The sequence below is a fragment of the Crotalus tigris genome, unplaced genomic scaffold (assembly GCF_016545835.1).
Source record: "Crotalus tigris isolate CLP2741 ecotype Arizona unplaced genomic scaffold, ASM1654583v1 scf7180000018226.349013, whole genome shotgun sequence".
NCBI classification, from domain to species: domain Eukaryota; kingdom Metazoa; phylum Chordata; class Lepidosauria; order Squamata; family Viperidae; genus Crotalus; species Crotalus tigris.
Window position 1 is genome coordinate 307,674 of NW_024096892.1, and position 19,827 is coordinate 327,500.

Consider the following 19,827-nt stretch of genomic DNA (forward strand, 5'->3'; position numbering starts at 1 on the left):
GCATATAGTGCCAATTTTATTGACTAGCTTTTATGTCATTTCCTTACTTCATTCCCTAAAACATTGTTATGCAACCATATTCAAGACAGAGGACTTGGCTTGTCAGTTGCATTCTAAAAGGGTCAGGACAACTACAAAATTGGAATCAATTAAGATTAAACTCTTCCCCATATATTTTATTGCTTTGTTTTCTCAATCTATTAAAATAATAAGACATTAACTTGGGGCAGGGTGTTTTCTAAAAGATGCATGTGTCCTTGAGCATTCAGACTGTGTACTGCTGTCCTGAAGTGATTTTGTTCTAGAGTGGAGGTGTGTAGTTTCAGATTCAAAATGGACAAAGATACTTTGGATGTAGTGTGGACATTTTATTGCAACTATTGGGTGCTTCTTAAAAAAAACTAGGATTGCTTCTTCCTTAATTCACAATGTATTTTTCTGTGCCACCCATATGCAAAGCAAGGGTACTTTGCAAGCTCTAAAACACCTTTGTCTACTTCAGATCCAAATTCTGTACTGTGGTGTTCCAGATCATTGTATCTAAAGACATTTGGAGATAGTTTTACCCTAACTCACTGTCCTTGTCCTAAGGGGGATGTTGTAGACTTAAGATATCTGAAGGGAGCCTGCAGCAACAAGGGTACTTGCTTTGGATAAGTTGGCAGCTGGGCAAGTGCAATCTAACCCACATCCCTTTTGTACATGCATCCCACATTAATGCTACCATGACTTGCCTATTTTGACCCCATAACCCTACGTGGACCCAATAGGAAAGACTATTTTAGCAGATAATGCATCAAAACATATGGCATCCAGTGGTATGCAAAGCACCTGTGTGTACGGTTTTCCATGGGATATAATATTTCAATCTACTAAATTAATTTGCACCCTGAATAATCTTTCAATCAGTTGTTCCTGTGTTTTTAAGTATATACTGAATTATAGAAACTGATTTCCACACCATGAAAAGCTTCACGTGTTAACTATTATTAGACATGACTATATAAGAATGGCACATTCTGGTTGTTTTTGTTATGTAGAAAGGAACCCAACTGTTTAACATAAGGAAGTGTTTCCTTGTCTTCAAGAATTCATCACTGAAAAGCATATTCTGAATAACATGGAGTAAAGTTACAGGGAAGGAATTAATACTGCTAGCCTCACAGATACTTTAGAGCCATTTTAGAACTTTAAAAGGGTGAAGCAGTGAAAATGAGATTGAATAACAATGCTATGTGCATCAGGACTCAGATTTCAAAGTAGGAAGCATAGCGTAGGATTGCATTCTTTGGAAGCTAGCCTATTATAATGAAATGTTAATCCCAAGAGGGTCTACATTTACAGAAACTGGATGTCAACCTCACATTTATCTTTCTTTTTTAAACAACTGTAATTCAAGGAATTCTTTCTCTCTCTCAAATTGCTTAGAACTGATTTGGAAATAGTCCTTCATCCCATTTGTGAGTCACTCTTTGATTTTCACCTCAAAGTTATGAACAAGCTCTGTCTGAGATGATATCAAGTGATATATTACTCAAACATATCATTTAATGCTGCTTTGATTAATATCTGCATATAAAGCAAGATAGTTCTGCCTGGGCACTCTGGGACTGATTATTATCACAACAGTCACAGATAAGCCTGTTAAGTACATATTGATATGAGAGCCATCCTTCTGGATCAGATTAAGTCCATTCTAGTCTAGCATTTTGTTTCTCACTGTAGCCAACCAGTTGTCTATGTGGTACTGGCAAGCAGGAGACAGAGTGGGATAAAGGTAGAGGAATTCTACTGTACTTTCAGAAGTCCAAGCTCTCTAAGGGTTAATGGGTGGATCAAACTGAAGTCAGGGAAAATCAAGTGGTGAGGAGGAACTCAGGAACTCACAGGCAGAAAATCTCTCTCCTTTGCCATTGTCTTGGTTTTTTTTATCCCCTTCTTCAAAGCTGGCTACAAACCAAATAAGAGGAAAGTGCAGCTGAGAGTAGCTGGCCTGACAACTTGCATTTAGATAGAAGGGTGGGGTCAGTGAAGCCAGTTATGAAATAGATTCTGTTTTATTTTATGGGCTAGATTGGGGTTGCTTTGCTTCGGCCCTTAGCAAAGGTGATTTCTCTTTTGGCTTGTGTGAGTCCATTTTTTTTTTTTGCAACTTGGCCATCTTTTATTCTTAAGAATGAAGGCAAATATACCTATCCCACGATAATAGGACCAGAGGTTTTGTCTTCTGAGCTTTCCAGTTCAATCACTTCTCTGGCTGTTTTTGTGCCTGCTTGTCCAACAATCTTAGTCACTGCAAAGTTGAATGTTGGGCGAGCAGGCACAAAAAACAGCCAGGGAAGTGACTGAGGCCTGGGAAACAGGCCCCTTATCAGTCAACAGGAGTGCTGACTTACCACCCGCCTATCAAGTACTTAGAAAGTGAGGGCTGAGTAGCACAAGCCAAAGGCACTTAATGACTTAACAGCCAGCCATCAACATACCCCAATCAACATTTAAAAAGCCACTTACAACAGGCACTATAAATACCACACACAGAACAGCACACACTCAGCTAGAGAGAAGTTCCCTGGAGATTGTCTCCAGCACCAGTCCGAAAGCTCAGAAGACAAAAACCTCTGGTTCTGGTGACTGACCCAGATTGGATCTTTTATTTTTGTTATTATATTGTTTTATTGATTTTTAAAATTGTTTTTTAATTTAAGAACCACACAGAGTTGGAAGTCAGGCAGCATACAAATTTTAAAAAATAAAATAAAATGCTAATAAAAATGATATCGATGCTGCATAACACTCTAGACCTACCTATTGTCAATAAGAAAGAAAAAAAAAACTATGGATAGTGCACGTGGTAATACTTGGAGACAGCAGAAGAGAAGAGAAAGAACTGGTGAAAATAACAAAACATAAAGTCCTGCGGGGGGGAGTAGAACTACTGTGGCAAAAGAAAACAGTACCAATAGTAAGAGGTGCCTTAGATGCAATCCCAAAACATCTGGAGCCCCCCTTGAATGCTATCAGTCAATTGCAAAAAAGCAGCTTTACTTGGAACAGTTTATATCCTGTGAGGATACCTTTAATACCATCAAACAACAACATCTCCATATTCCAAGTCCTTGGGAAAAGGACTCAATAAGTGGATAAAAATGCCACATCCAGTCTGTACAGTTGGCTGACTGTTCAATGAGCTGTAATAATAAGTGCTCTGTGTATATGTGTGTGAGACCTTGGGCTGGAGGAAGCAGGTGGCTGAGATCAGCTTCAAAAACCATTTGTGTGTGTGTGTGTGTGTGTGCTTTCCAGTCAGTGTGGACTCCTGTTCACTGGACAAATCCCTGCAGTTTTCTTGGCAAGATTCCAGAAATCGTTTGCCATTGCTTCTTTCCTAGGACTGAGAAAGAGTGACTGTCTCAAGGTCATCCAGTTGATTTTGTGCCTAAGGTGAGACTAAAACTCACAGTCTCATGGTTTCTATCCTGATGACTTAACCACTACACTAAACTGGCTTTTCCAATATGCCCTTTCCTCCCCCCCCTTTCCTTTTTCAACTGTCTTCTAGGTCTGTGATTTTGCTATATATAAAACAGACATTTAATAAGATCAGTAAGCCTGTGGTGCTTCTTCTGGGAAAGTCTATAACACATGACTCTCCCACCATGGTGGGGTCCAATCTACCATAGCCCATACTTGGGTATGTTACATTGCACAGAGACATCACTCATCTTCCACAGTCATTCTTTTGAGACTGTTTTTTGGAGACATGCCGTCCCCAATCCCAATGTAACACAGTATTCAAGACCAATAGCTCTTAATAGACTTGGTTTTCTAGGAATTTATCCAGATTCTTTTAACACTATCCATGGTGCCACCATTCCATCCATTTATTTATGGAATGACCATATTAAATGGCCATCCCATAAATTAATTAATGCACCATGTAAAGAAGTGGTTTTCAGTTTGGTATGTATTTAAAGAAGTTCTTACTGTTCCCTTTTATGTTTTTTAACCACACATCCCTCCGACTCGCTCTCTCTGTATGTTTCTGTCTCTCTGTCTCTGTTTCTGTCTCTGCATTCCTTAATGTCCCCTGACACTTTTTCTGTGCTTCTTTTGGGTCTTTCTCATTAGAACAAGCTGTCAATTTCCTCAAGGAAGCCTTCTTAAATTTTACAGCTCATGGGGATTATTAGAAAACTCTGACTTCCTTGGATTGGTTGATCATTTCTTCTTCAAAACAATATACACTCTTGTTCTTTGATGCACATTTGAAGATAATGGTGACTGGATGGAGTAGAGACCTGGTCAAATATGTATTAAAATTTAGTAGGGTATAATTGTTTTAATGGAAATAATGTCTAGTATTCTACCTCTGACTCAACTTTCATTATATATAGAAAGCTGTGGGTTTCCTGCAAAGTAAATACAGATAAAGTATAATTAGTCCACTTGTTTGCTCATAGTTTGGAATCTCATAATTATCTGGTCTCTCCTGGCCAAAAAGACATGCTAAAATTAAAAAAAAAACATATGGCTTTGATGAGCTTGAAGGTACAATTAAGTCACTGACAGCAGAGCAGAGGGGGAAAGCAAAACATCTCCAAGTAAATCTGAAAAGCAATTGCTGTGTTGGAATGTATTTATAATCTGTTGCTAGAAAAAAAAAGTCCAGAATCTAAAATATGTTTTTTTGTAGAACTTCTTAATATTAGAGCAATCTCTAACACAACTGCAATATAATCTTGTTTTTTCATATAAATTTGTTCTCCTAGTCTAGTACACATGTTTGGTATGCAGCTGGAATAATGTGTGTATGTGCATCCATGTAATTTTACTAAATGATCCAACAAATCCTGCATATTAGCTACAAAATTGGATGCTGTAAGCCAGAAAGCTCATAAAATAGTGCATACTGATCAAAAGATGGCAGACGTTAATTCATGTCTCCTAATCTCATGCATAGTATACATCAAGAAGCCCATTTAATATCTTCCTTAGTGCAAGTTGAAAATATATATTGGCATATCACGATTTGGGATGACAGGATATAATTGGGCAATGCACAGAGTACATCTTTGGCATCAGTTGATCTATACATCACCTGTTTCTTTAGAAGTAGCCTTTCTTAGCTTTATATAACAACAATCCAGCGCAACCTATTTATTTAATTATTGATGTAATTTGCTTATATTTCTAGGACAGGGCAGATAACCTCTTTGTGGGTATTGATTTTCATTTTTCAAAGCTATTGTTACCCTCTTCAAAGGGCTGCAAAGTTATGGCAATGATGTAGTAACTTCAGTAGAAGGAGCAAAATGGAATCCCCTCCCCCCGCTTTACATTGTTTTGCTTATTTTTCTTCTTTATAACTAATGTGTAAAATCTATTAAAGAGAAGCATTCTTGCATTCTTCCTCTGAAAACAATCAAACATTGAGTCAGTGCAATTCTGCAGATTGCTATCCCGTTTGTATGGTGTTAATTTGGATGGTTTCAAGGCCTGCCAAAAAAACCCAGGAGGTGCTCCTTTCTCCATGGGCTTCTATTATAGGAGCTCAAGGTAAGCATGCAGGGCCAGAGGATTCCAAGCTAGGTTCTCTTTGCATTCATATCAGGACTGAATAATTTTTCAGGGTCTGAGAGAGACATCTAACTTTTAAGGGATCTTTTAGGGGCCAATAAATAAATAAAATTAAAAATAAATAAAGGTATGTGTCAGGAGCCATACTTCAAAAAACTAGTATGGCCAGAACAAAGACATGGAGTAAGGATAACTACCTTTATTTTTAAATTAAAGGTAATTCAGACTAAATCCAGTATAGTTATTCCATTTACTCTCCCTATGATCAATATTTTTCCATTATGTCACATTAAAATTACAGTTCACTGCTATTTTTGCACAGTTGTAGGACTGTCTCCCCCTAGTTTGGATAATATATATACACATCATCATTGGCTTATATAACCTTTCAAATAAGATCAATCTTTGTTTGTTATGGCTCAGCTGTAATTATTTATAAATCAAGTTATATACTTTGCCTTTTACCAGAAGGCAAATATACTGATTAGAAAAATGCAACAACAACAAATCAGGCTCTGGGTAGCTAATATTATAAGGAATTGTTCAGAATATGACATTTTCTGGCTTCAGACCAATGACAATGCAATGATGAATAGCCATGGGCAACTCAATCTGTATTTAGCACTTTCCCTAGCATAATTGTCTCATTTGAATGAAGTGATCCTTTCTCTTAAATATAATCCAGTAGTCATGCAGATGTGAGTTATAGGAGTTGTAGTCTACTGTGGCAGGTGCAGGAAGACTTCACTGAATCTAGTTCAGCTGACACCAAATAGGTGTATGTTTCTATAGGAAGGGGAAATCTAAGTTCCTGCAGTTTACTCAGCAGCTATCCAGAATACAGGTGGGCAATTTCATGATCCCTCCTTTATCCAGAGAGGTTTGACTGGCCACCAATCTCACTGCAATTCCATTTCTGCTCCCTTGGAGGCACTTAATTTACCATGAACACTCATTGTGATTGTGTGGGTCTGATTTTTCTCAAGCTCATACTTGCAATCTAACTTTTATGGACACAAAGTTCTGCTGAGCCTCATATTTTAATCAATTTTGGAAAATGCTTATTAGCTGCTTTTCAACTATTAAAAACCTAACAAATTTTATAATGTGTGAGTTTCCTTTAATCTTTAACAAAATAAATTTTAAAGATCAGTTTAAGGACATAAGAAACCCTCTTTTTTGGAATAAATAGCAAAAGATTGATTAGAATGTTGATTTTGGGCTAAGGATCCAGATAGATTTGATAAGATTTTGAAATTAATCGTAAGAATCCTTTCTGTCAGAAAATGTTGTTTTGAATTCCTAAAAGAAAGCATGATGGTATAGGACTTTGAACATTGGATACTAGAAGAAGCCAGAAGGAACTAAAGATTACAATTAAAGGAAAATTTAAATTTGACTTACTAATACAATATGAAGTAAAATATTTTAATCCTGGATTTATAGGAGGATATTTGTAAGGAATGGATCCAGAATTTAATTTTAAATGTGTCTGCCATTATAGATGGACTGCTTTTAAAAAATGTCATGGAAGAGATACAATTTTTACCAGACAAGGTTGATTTGAAATTAGATTTAAAAATGGCAAGCTACAAGAATGATATGGAAAATGATGTTATATTGGATATACAAAGGAAATCAGCTGATGGTTTAATAAATAAAAGGGTTGAACAAATAGTAAACCAATAGATAACTCAAATAATTTTTCATGTTGGATTTACAAAAGAGATCTGTTAGAGTTCTGAAGAATTTTGTGAGAACGGATAAAGAAAAATGAAAAAGAAAACAAGTTTTAGGGCTTTATTTGAAGGGATTAATGACCAAGATTGTTAAGAGTAAAAGGAAGGAATAAAGGTGAGTTTATTTAATAAAGGTTAAAACAGAAACATTGTTATTTCTCATAATCCTCATGCCAGGTGATCAAGCCAGAATACTTCTGGTATGACTACATATTAAGTTTTAGGTTTTTTTAATCATAGGATTGGAATCAACACTTGCTTTAGATATGCTGGTTTTCTGAGGTTGAGCAAGGATGCTCAACCTACAATATAATATTTTTAATTTTTTCTAGAACCCTGTAGATAAATTCATTGGTGATTAATTTGCTTGGCAATATTAAAATACTTCTAAATTAATGTATATTAACGTGACAGAATTGATTGGGAAATACAGGTAGTCCTTAATGACCACAATGGCTAAAGTGTGACATCAGGACTGAACAATAAGATTATAATGATCGGTTTATAGATAAAAAAAATGATATGGGATGCAGAGATTATTTCTCATATTTTAAGATAAAGTGATAAGTTGATAAAGTGTTTATACTTGTGATGAAGGGGAAAATAATTTTTTTATATATTTCTCTTTTTTCTTTTCTGTCTATAATATTTTTATGCACTTTCTAATTTTTATTATTTTATTTTATGTTTTATTTTAGTGTTTCTTTTCATCTGTTTAACTATAATATTTAATAAAATTATTCTAACACAAAGGAAGGGGATGCATTTGTGGTTGTTCCCCTGTGCTTGAAATAGGGGAAAAAATATTTTTTTTTGCTTAATGAAAAACAGAGTAATCAGTGTATATTTCAGACACAACACTATTTCTGCAGGATGCCTTAAAAAGGTTTGCGTAAGACATAAACATTTGTGTCTCTTTTTAAAGCTGTTTTACATTTGGTCTTTACTGTAAGTATTAACATTCCATGAATAGAAAGAAGGCACTAAATCATACTTCATTTTTTGTTTTATTAACATTTCAGGGCTGCTCATCCATAGGGAGTGTTTTGCAGAAATTAAGACATACTTTTTTCTCTTTCCACCTTATTATGAGTGGTATATTTTGTTTTTATTTCTTTGGAAAGTAGAAAATATTAAGTCAAGGATGGTCAACATGCAGTGGCACCTCAGGAGTCTCCAGGCCAATGATAAGAGGAAACGATTTACGAGGGCAATTTGGAAATAAACCTCCATTTGGTTATCAATGACAGACACTCGCAAATACAGAACTTGCATTATACACATTAGAAAACTACAGCATTACATTACTTTTTGACATAATCACCATTCAAATTGAGGCACTTACATAACGTCTTACAAGGTTTGAAATTCCTTCTGCTAAAACATCTTCCACCTGGGAATGAAACCACCCTTTAACAGCATCGTGAAGCACATTATCGTCGAAGCAGTGCGACGCAAGCCACTGTTTCTTTTTTAAAAAGTGGTTCATTTTCAATTGATCTAGCAGATGAGTCAACTGCAACACAACCTTCTCCTTCCACTGCTCAGTCACACATACTCAAACGGAGGTCTATTTCCGAATTGCCCTCGTATGTATAGTCTAACACAGGAGTGTCAAACTCAATTTCATTGAAGGCCGCATCAGCATTGCGGTTGCCCTCGGAGGGCTGGGTGGGTGTGGCCAGGGTGGATGTAGCCTACTGGGTGGGCATGGATGGAGTGGGTGTGGCCTAGTGGGTGGGCATGGCCAGCTCTACATCGTTTGCGTCAAGGGTGCCTGTGGGGGCCTGGGCAGGAGTGGGACAGATCTGAGGGTCTCTGGCAGAAGGGGGTGGGACCAGGTCAAGTGTCAAGGCATGGTCCACTGGAGACGCCTCACTGTTCCTCTCAGGCCATGTGGGGGGGGGGGTTATGGAGCTAAGACTGAATGTGTTTCAGCATAGATGGCCACCACAAAATTGTACATTGGCTCCCGGCTGGCCTGGGCCAGGGCCAAGGCAGCGGAGGCTGTTCCCTCACAGTTTCCAGGATGGCTTTGCGGGTCACATGAAACCACTTCACGGGCTGCATCTGGGCCCCGGGCCTTGTGTTTGACATGTCTGGTCTAACACTAAAAGTTTGCAAAGGAATATGTACAGTCTCCTTAAGTATAGCTTGAAAGGAGGAGCTCTTTAAGTATAGTTGAAAAGAAGGCCATCAGTACAAAAATGAACTGGATCCCACCAACCTTGCAGAGGGAACTGATAGTTTTCCAGGCATTTAACTGGCTTCACTTGTGATGCTCCTCCAGTGTTTCCCCTGATAGACAAATGCAATGACCTTTATTATCCCATCACAGTTCCACAGTAGATGTCAGAATACCATAGTGTTGGTTGTATTTGTGCTCAGCTTTAAATGTGGTGGTAGTAGAAAGAGGAGAAGAGGTGGATGAGGCAGAAAAAAAATATCTTCCTCATGCCAGGTGATCAAGCCAGAATACTTCTGGTATGACTACATATTAAGTTTTAGGTTTTTTTAATCATAGGATTGGAATCAACACTTGCTTTAGATATGCTGGTTTTCTGAGGTTGAGCAAGGATGCTCAACCTACAATATAATATTTTTAATTTTTTCTAGAACCCTGTAGATAAATTCATTGGTGATTAATTTGCTTGGCAATATTAAAATACTTCTAAATTAATGTATATTAATGTGACAGAATTGATTGGGAAATACAGGTAGTCCTTAATGACCACAATGGCTAAAGTGTGACATCACCAGATGTAAGATGTCACTTTTCCCCATTATTGTTGAATGAGACATCGCGTGAGCACAACTTACAATTTTACTGCTAGCTTCTCCATTGACTCTGTTTATTGGAAGCCAACTGTGAAGCTCAGAAATGGCAATCATGGGACTTTGGGATGCTGCAATAGTCATAAATGCCGACTAGTTGCAAAGCCCCTGAGTGATGATCACATGAGGTATATACATGGATGCTGCACCAAGGATTCGTCATAAAGTTACTTTTTCAGTAAGTTCCAACAGTCACTAAACAGGGCAATCATTGAAGGAGGACTATGTATACATTTCTTTAGTAAATGCTAAAGCTTGCAGGGTAAAAGATTGGAGTCCCAAAACTCCTCTCTCGGAGGTTCTCTGATCTTCACATTTGATACCCCACCTGCTTTGGAATTCTTGCTACTACCCCTATCTTCCAGAGAGGCATTTCATCTGGTACCCACACCCTAATTCTAGTATCAGTAGCAGGTAGGGTTCCTGTTTCATTCTAAGGATTAAAAGTTAAAATACAGAAAATGAAAGAATAGAGACAGTGCTGCTACTTAGCCTTGTATCATATAGATGTGGTAGCTAGAGAACTCAGCCCTAGAATAGAATAGAACTGGAAAGGACCTTGGAGTCTTCTAGGTCAGCCCCCTGCTCAAGCAGGAGAACCTATACCATCAGACAAATGACTGTCCAGTCTCTTCTTAAAAACCTCCAGTGATGGAGCACCCATGATTTCTGAGGGCAAGCCTCGTCTCTTTCCTCATAAGAGATAAACACAATAAAACTTTATTATAAAGGCAACAAAAATGTAATTCTGCTTTTCAACTATAAGTATTAACACGCAGACCTTCCATGTTAAAGGAGATCATTATAAAGCTGACCAGAACACAGCAGCTTGCAAATTAATTTTTAACCAATCAAGATGAAAACACAATATTTCGGACATTTTGAGCTGAAAGAGAAGAGCCCTCTGCCTGAAATCGTGCAAATTATAAAAAGACAATTCAAAATATTACATATCTCAAGAAGCTTATAAAGAAAGAAATGTAACTTCATGAACACAGGCTGAGATATACATGAAGGTGGAACTCACTCCGAATCAAAACTTATGTCAAAGGTAGAGAAAATAAGACTTAGTCCAACATGGAAAATATAACTAAACTTAGTTATAAACTAAGTTATAAAAGTTCAGAGAAGAGCAACTAAAACGATCAAAGGCCTGGAGATTAAAACATACAAAGAATGGTTGCAGGGGTTTGGCTAGTTTAAAGAAAAGAAGAAATAGAGGAGACATGATAGCAGTATTCCAGTATTTGAGGGGCTGCCACAAAGAAGAGGGAATCAAACTATTCTCCAAAGCACCAGAAGGCAAGGCAAGAAACAATAGTTGGAAACTGATCAAAGAGAGAAGAAACTTGGAATTAAGGAGAAACTTCCTAACAGTGAGGACAATTAACCGGTGGAACAGCTTGCCTTCAGAAATTGTGGGTGCTCCATCACTGGGGGTTTTTAAGAAGAGACTGGATAGTCACTTATCTGAGATGGTATAGGTCAGTGATGGTGAACCCTTTAGAGACCGAGTGCCCAAAAACTGGCCCGCCCCCACTCCACCCCCTGCCCCGCTCCCGCTCTGCCCCCACCCCACCTGCCCATAGGGCCACTCACTGCCTCCAGGGCCCACTGCAGATCGCCCAGCAGTGCCATGGCGGCCACACCCTCTGCCCATGCCCTGCAGCATCAACTGTGTGCAATGGGGCATGAGGGCAGAGTCTTACCTACACCGTCTGGCTGCCATGTCCTTGGCTGCACTGCTCCACGTGGGCCACGCTCGGGGGCTGCTGGTGAGGAGGGGGCAAGGCTGGGGCAATGGCATGTATGCCCACAGAGAGGGCTCTGAGTGCCGCCTCTGGCACCCATGCCATAGGCTTGCCACCACTGGTATAGGTTCTCCTGCTCGAACAGGGGGCTAGACCAGAATACCTCCAATGTCCCTTCCAGATTCTATTCTATTCTATTCTATTCTATTCTATTCTATTCTATTCTATTCTATTCTATTCTATTCTATTCTATTCTATTCTGAATATTTGCCAAGGATATAGAAAACAGCATGGGGCTGTTTCAGCAGGCTGATTTTTGTCTTCCTTTAAGCCTGAGTTATCAGATAAGAAAACTGGCAGAAATCTGTATTTATTACAGAGAAATTCGAAGTTGTTTTTTTTTTCCTGATGTACCTGCTTTTCTTTTTTCTTTTCTTGGCTGAATCAAGTTGTTAAATTGTCCTGACTACATTTCTTAGATAAGCATTTAGAGCGGTGTTTTTCAAACCTGGCAACCTTAAGATGTGTGGATTTCAACTGCCAGAATTCTCTAGCCAGTATGGGAATTCTGGCAGCTGAGGTCCACACATCTTAAAAGTTGCCAAGTTTGAAGAACATTGATTTGGAGCCTTATATAGGAAATACGTTGTCAAAGGGCCCAGAATTATTTTTGTGGACAAGGTTGTCTATGTGAAGTACTTACTAATGTCCTGTTTCAATTTGTAAGAACATCATAAACAATAGCATACACTTATTTCTTAAGCAATTTGAATCCCTACACTCCAAGTGGCAAACGCGTTTCCACCCTTGCCGTCCTTGGGTTCAAAGTCACCTTAAGACATAAGCTGTAAACTTGCCAGACTTTGTAATTCTTTTTTTTTTTAGTAGTAGTGCATTCTTTCTTAAGTAAATGGCAAACACAAAAGCAAACAAACAAAATTTAGTTGATCTCTAATTTATAGACAGACTGTCTATAATCGCTAGTTGCTTTTGACACCTACTGCATTGTAATGCTTTTGGGCAGATTATCATCTTTTGAAAAGAAACACAGGCAGAGCTGTGATGGCCAGAACCCTTTTACTCAGTGAAACATACATTAATTCTTTAGGTCTTAATGTCTGGGCTTTGAGATAGTATCTGAGATAGCAAGAAATGATTGATTCTTTTTTCTGTTCCAGCGGTTTACCTTTGCAAGCGAACAATGCAAAACAAAGCACGGCTTGAGCTAGCAGACTATGAAGCAGTAAGTACCTGGACCTTTTCCTAGAAGTGAAACTTGGAAATTGGGTCATGAGACTTGGAAACTCTGCCAAAAACAAAAGCAAAGCCCTTGAAACAATCCTGGTCTTGAAAAATAGATATTAGGGAGCTTCAGCTTGCAGGCAGGCATTGATATTTCACGGTTTGAAACAAGCACATTAAAAAGAATGGCAAAGTCTATGGCATAACATTGTCTTACAAAGATTGAAGAGCATCATGGCAAGGTCATTTCACTTAAATTGCAGAAGACTTATAGTCGTCCCTATGAAGTCATCTCTAAAATATTCAGAAACATTGATAATAACCAAGGGTTCCATGTGTACGTGTTACAGAAACCTGTTTTGTTCTATGTTGACTCTAACTCAGAAAGCTTTATCAGAGAAAAGCTAACTCTGAATGCTCTACTTACACTGTCTAAAATGAGTTTCTTTCCTTTCCACTGCAAGAATGTAGATGGGGAAGTCAGTGCAATTTTATTTTATTGCTAACCTGTTTACTGGTTGCACCCACACTTCAAATAGGGGACAGTGTGTTTTTCTATCCCAAAAGAATACATTTAGTCCTCAAAACTTATATATTTATAGCATGCCACTGTGGGAGGGGGAAAGTGCATTGATTTGTTATGGAACTGAAGAAACAGAATTGTTGCATCTTTCTTGGAAGTAGACCACAATATTTACCTATTTACATAACAATTTTTAGAACTAGGTCTGATCTGTGGGAGAAAAACCAGTATTAACTTATACATATTTGTCTTGATCCATTTTTTTCTTGAGAGCATGGATGTGCGGAATGTATAAACACATTTTCCATTAACAAAAGAAAACAAGTTCCCATCTCATTTAGGACTCGGGAGAGAAGGCAAAATTTGACAGGTACAAAGGAGTGCCTGGGGAATATAGGGTCAAGGAACTGAAACATTTCAGTGAATAAAGACATAGCTTCTCATTTTTAAAATGATGGGTATATCCATCTAGTTTTCTTTACATTGCCACTGAAATGGATGACTGTTGTCTTCTCTCAGGAGGTATCTTCAGCTTTCCAGTGTAGTCTATGATTGTGAGGATTTCTGTGGTCCCCCATCAATGTACTAACAGGAGTCCAGAATCCTGTCACCTGCTCAGGCAACCCTTATTTGGGATCTTGAAATCTCAGAAGAAAATTGCAATGACTTGAATCTAGATTTTAAGCTCTCCAACGTTCTTCCTGTTGAAGAAACTTGCTAATATGTGGTGTGTTTTCAGGAAAGCTTGGCCAGGTTGCAACGAGCATTTGCACGGAAGTGGGAATTTATTTTTATGCAAGCAGAAGCACAAGCCAAGTGAGTAGCCAAGACATTTTATTGCTAGATTCGTCATCTGCTGTCTTTTAAGGCATTTCAATTTATCTTTTTATGTTATTTACCTCATCATCTACAGAGTGGACAAGAAAAGGGATAAGATAGAAAGAAAAATCCTTGACAGCCAGGAGAGAGCATTCTGGGATGTACACCGACCAGTGGTATGTAAATTAATACTTTACCTTACATTCAGAAACTGGGAGATATAATCTTCCCTCCTTCCTTCCCTCCCTCCCTCCCTCCCTCCCTCCTGACTGATTATATGAGGTAAGTTCAAATTCACAAATGCAGTGATGCTGGCCCGCAAAAGTAAAAAATGGCTGAACTTTCTCCTAGCCCTGGCTGCCAGCTGCTCTTTGAGCAGGAGCCATGAGTCTAAGGGACTCCTAGATTGCACCCCAGGTCTTTCTGGGGCAGTGTCTCCCTATCCAAAAGTAGGGATGGAAGAATCTTATCTCTGGATGGTTCAAGTATCTGGATTAAAATAGGAAATAATTGCTTTAAGTTGCCCCTGGTCAAAAAAGTTGAGATATAAAATCAGTAAAATTAATTTATTTTTTTTAAAAATGAAGGAAGGACACGAACGCTCACAAGTCACTTGATGACCCCCAAGAAGTGCATCATGATATCACAGGTCTTGTTTACCTGAATTAGCTGTCAGCATGTAAATACCTAGGGGTGGAGTTTGTGCTTTTATATTTTGTGCTCATGTTTTCATAGTTTTAACATTACAGTTCACTATAGATGCCTAGGAAGATGGCAAATATATGGATTAATGTGGGTGTCATAGGATTAATTTAACACCAAATTCTCTTAGTAAATACCATCTGCATTCCCAACAGGGAGTGCACTCATTATCTATAAGCTTATTTATAATTATTACATCACTGTTTCCAATTTCTTGGCTTGGAAGTTGCAGTGTTCACACCTAATCCAAAGCAAGCATATTGCCATTTGAATTCTGCTTTAGTTCAATTGTAATCTGAAATGAAAAAAAACCTCATTCTTCCAACTGTGCACTGGCAATGTTTGCACAATACTGAGTTAAAGACTAAGTGGTGTGCTTAATTTTGAGCCTGTTGTTTTATAGCTTGGTTTAGGTAACACCATTACTGGCAGTGAGTGTGGCATTTGCCCTCTGTTTATATACAGTAGTTTGCTTTGACAGTTTTAGTGGGGGTGTAATTTTCTCCTTTGTAGTTCTTTGATTAGGGTACTGTTTTCCACTTGATTGTTTAGCTGGTATTAATTCCCCTTATTTAGGTGTTGGCTGCTGGAGGGGACATATTCTAGTGTTTTTGTTTCCTTCTTAGCTTTTTTGTTATCTCTTTTGAATAGTGTGTAAATATGGTTTATTTTTTATTTTTTTGTATTGATGGCTGATTTATCTGAATGCCAAGCTTCCAGGAATTCCTTAGCATTTTTGACTTGGTTTGGTCTAAGATGCTTACACATTCCCAGTTGAAACTGTGGTTGAATCTGTCCACAGGTTGTAAGATTAAGGAGTCTTCATTGCATCTTCTGACTGCTAGATGGTGCTCATGGATATGCTCTGCTAGTCTTCTGCCTGTCTGACCTACATAATGACTGTTACAGTCCTTACACCTTATGTTCATTTCTGTTTCTCTTCTTGGGTTGATGGGTCTTTTGATTTACTTACAATATTTTGGAGAGATTTGGTTGGTTTGAGAGTTGGTTTGTGGTTTAATTGGTTTCGGAATAGAATTATCTTTTTATAGGGTCTCTGGCACCTTGATTGTTGCTGAAGAAATGGCAGGAAGAGGGGAGGGAAAGCTATCTTTTGCCTTTCTCTATATAACTATTGTTACAACAGCTAGAGAAAAGGAAGGAAAATGCTTCATGCGGTGCCTACGGAGCACTACAGCATTACAAAATTAGGAGTGAGTAAAGGGTTTGAAGAAAACATAAACTGCAGAGCAGGATTCTTTGTACTCCCATTATCTGGATTGTGACAGGTTCCTGGGCTTTTAAAAACAGCTGGCCTGAGAAATACCAGAACTGTTTGTAATTTTGAGGAAATACTCTTAGTTAAGTTGTATTCTGAATCATGCATTGGGGAGGTGGGATTGTCTTGAATGAACTATACTGCATGACCTCCATGTTTACAAACATGTTTATTTTATTAGATACTATTTGCAATATCAGCTGGATCTCAAAGAGTCCCTCTGGATGATGCCAGTCATCCTGTTCTGTATTCATGCACAAAACTAACAAGCTCATTTGATTGAGAGAGTATTAGTCAAGGAAGATATGCCAATCCTAATAAAATTAGAATAGTATAAGTAAAAGATTAAAAAGTAATGACCTCTATATGTTACCTCTCTTTTCAAGTCTTCCACTTTTATAAAAAATAATGAGCATATATGAGATTGAGCAGAGATGATTACGTTCAAGGATGTGTGTCTATCTGCATATAATTCTCATATGAGTGGAAGGTTATAAGTTTCTATGTGAATGTAAGACTTATGAGGGGAAGATATATGTAAATAAATATGGAGGTTTATTGCATCGTATAGGTAGTCCTCCGCTATTGGGACCAGCAACTCGGTAGCATGTATATTTATTATTTTACTATAAAATTTACAATGATGCTAAGGGCAAAACTAACTTAAAATCATACCATATCCAGGCTGTGACATTCTCTCACAGAGTGTCTAAATTCGTTTGCAAAACTTTCCCCAGAGCCACTGGCATATAAAGCAGCAACTGCAACAAGAAGATTTAATTAAATTCAATAAAGTCATTACAAATCCATGCTTGTAAAATGAAAAACAGATGCTTTATGGTTACTGATTGGAGCAGTGGATCAATAGCCCTATATTTATTTGCCATTTGATTAAAATATTTAATCATACAGTCATGAAGTTGGAAGGGGCCTTTTAGGCTTTCAGGTCTAACATCTTCCTCAACTGCCAAAAGTTAATGAAAGATTCTTAATAGAAAGCTGTCCAGACTCTACTTGAATGCACCCAGTGAAGATAAGGCCAGTTTCTGGGTAATTGCTCTTGCTGTCAGAATTTTTTAAACCTTTTATTCAGTCAGAATCTATTCTTAATCTACAATTAGCTGAAATCCATTTTTCCATGTTTTGGATGTAGAACAATACGCATCTTTACCTTCTTCTCTGTATATACAAGGAATATTATTATGTCTCTCATCTGTCTTTTGTTCTCAAGGCTAAAGATTCCAGTTCTTTCACTCTCCTCAAATAACTTAATTTCTAGCTCCCTGATTAACTTAATTGATCTTCTCTGAACCTCTTCTGATTAGTCTGAATGCTTCTTAAAGTAGGGTGCTAAAAACTAGGCACAAAACTCAAGTTGGCATCTGATCAGTGCAGAATAAAATAGAACTATTATTTCTTGTGCTTTGGAAACCGTTATACTGTTCATATGGCCCAAAATTTCACATACCTTTTTGCAGCTAGATCCTGGTGCTGGCACTTGGTTTGCAGTCAATATTATTCCAAAATTGTTATAAGTACTTAGGTATCCCAGATGCTACACCATGCATCTGATTTCTGTAGGAAGAGCTTTGAAGTTTCTTGCATTTCATTCTTTATTTTTACCTATTTCTCTATCCTATCAAGATAATTTTAAATTGTATTTCTGTCTCCTAGGCTGTTAGCAATTTCTTGCTTTTTTCCCATCATGCTTACCTACAGGGACAATTCCTTTGCTTATTTTTCCCTATGGAGAGTTGCTTCTTCTGTCAGCTCATGTTGTAACACTTCCTTTGACTGTTTGATAAACCTTTAAACCTTTTCTTATTACTTCTTCAAGTATAGCTGACACTTTGTATTTTCTGCAAACATTTGCCAGATAGGTTTCCAGGCAAGAACATGAACATATTACATGGCATGCATAGCTTTGTGGTATGTTTATGTTCTTGCCTGAAGTCATAATTATAGATTCCTTTCCATATAACTTCAGTTTTGCCAGCAGAAGAGAATGTATGTGGTTGAACTGTGTTATCATCTTCAGTGCTACCTAAACATCTGCAAGCAAACAACCAAATGCAGAGAGCACCAAGGACTCCACAACTTACTTCAGTTTTATGTTGTAAGACACCATCAGTAGGAGGTCTCTTACTTTTTCTTTTTTGTTGTTCATCTTTTTCTTCCATTCTTCTTCTTCCCTTTTCAGGTTTTCTAGTGAGGGAAAGTTTGGAAGGGATTTCCCCTTAAACTCTTTTGCTCTTGGACCTCTGTTCTCCATTTATTCATCCAGTATTTCTTGTTTTAAATAGATGAGATAGCTATTTTTAAAACAAGTGCGGAAATACACTGGGTTTCTATGATATAAACAGTAATTGATATAGGAATGCTATTTATATTTGGGTGTTTGTGTATATACCGACAAGTGCACAAACACACACATGCACACAACATGCCATCAGGAAGGGTAATTTTATATAGATAATTATATAAGATGTTTACTGTAATGGCCAAATCATATTGCCTGCTTGCTAGGCTACATGTACGGGGCTCATAGGAAATGAAATCTAACGACACCAAGAAAATTTGTGTGAAGACAACCTGAGTTTATGAGACCATTCACTAGCAGAAACCATTCTAACAAATTACAGAAGCAAACAGAATATCTTAATTTGTTTGTGGGTTAAGAACTGGTCACAATCAACATGTATATACAGGTAATTCTCAACTTATGCCCACAACTGAGACCAGAATTTTGGTTGTTCATCAAGGCACTTGTTAAGTGAACCATACCCAATTTTACTACCTTTTTTGCCCTGGTTGTTAAGTAAATCAGTTGCAGTTAATAACATGTTTTGTTAAGCAAACCTGGCTTCTGCCATTGTCTTTGCTTGTCAGAACTGTCTGGGAAGGTCACAAAGGGGAGTCAAATGACTCCGGGACAATGCAGTTGTCACAAATCCATGCCAATTGTGAAGCACCCAAATTTTGATCACATGAACATGGAGATACTGTGATGGTTGTAAGTGAAAATACTGGTTGTAAATCACTTTTTCCAGTGCCATTTTGAATGACCATTAAATGAATAGTTGTAAATCAAGGACCACCTGTAGTTTTAATGATAGTTATGGAGCATTAGAACCCTTTGTTCAATAGAGCCTGTTGTAACTGTATATACATTTTATAATAACACAGAGGAAAAATGCTGAATTTGAATTGTTTTAATTTAAATGCTAATGTAAAGCAATCACATTTATCTACATTATATTTTTAGCCTGGATGTGTAAATACGACTGAAGTTGATATTAAAAAGTCTTCAAGAATGAAAAATCCTCACAAAACAAGGAAGGTATGTTCTTATCTTTAGTA

At 37.6% G+C, this 19,827-nt stretch overlaps 1 protein-coding gene across 4 annotated transcripts in view; it reads left to right on the plus strand.

The window, feature by feature from the left end:
- Nucleotides 1-19,827, plus strand: part of RGS7 (regulator of G protein signaling 7) — a 174,413-nt gene that overhangs the window by 135,653 nt on the left and 18,933 nt on the right. For all 4 annotated transcript variants that reach the window (XM_039349117.1, XM_039349114.1, XM_039349116.1 and 1 more), the window contains 4 exons: nt 13,081-13,145; nt 14,407-14,483; nt 14,581-14,662; nt 19,733-19,807. In XM_039349117.1, the coding sequence (XP_039205051.1) occupies nt 13,081-13,145; nt 14,407-14,483; nt 14,581-14,662; nt 19,733-19,807 (299 nt within the window). The remainder of the gene's footprint in view (nt 1-13,080; nt 13,146-14,406; nt 14,484-14,580; nt 14,663-19,732; nt 19,808-19,827) is intronic.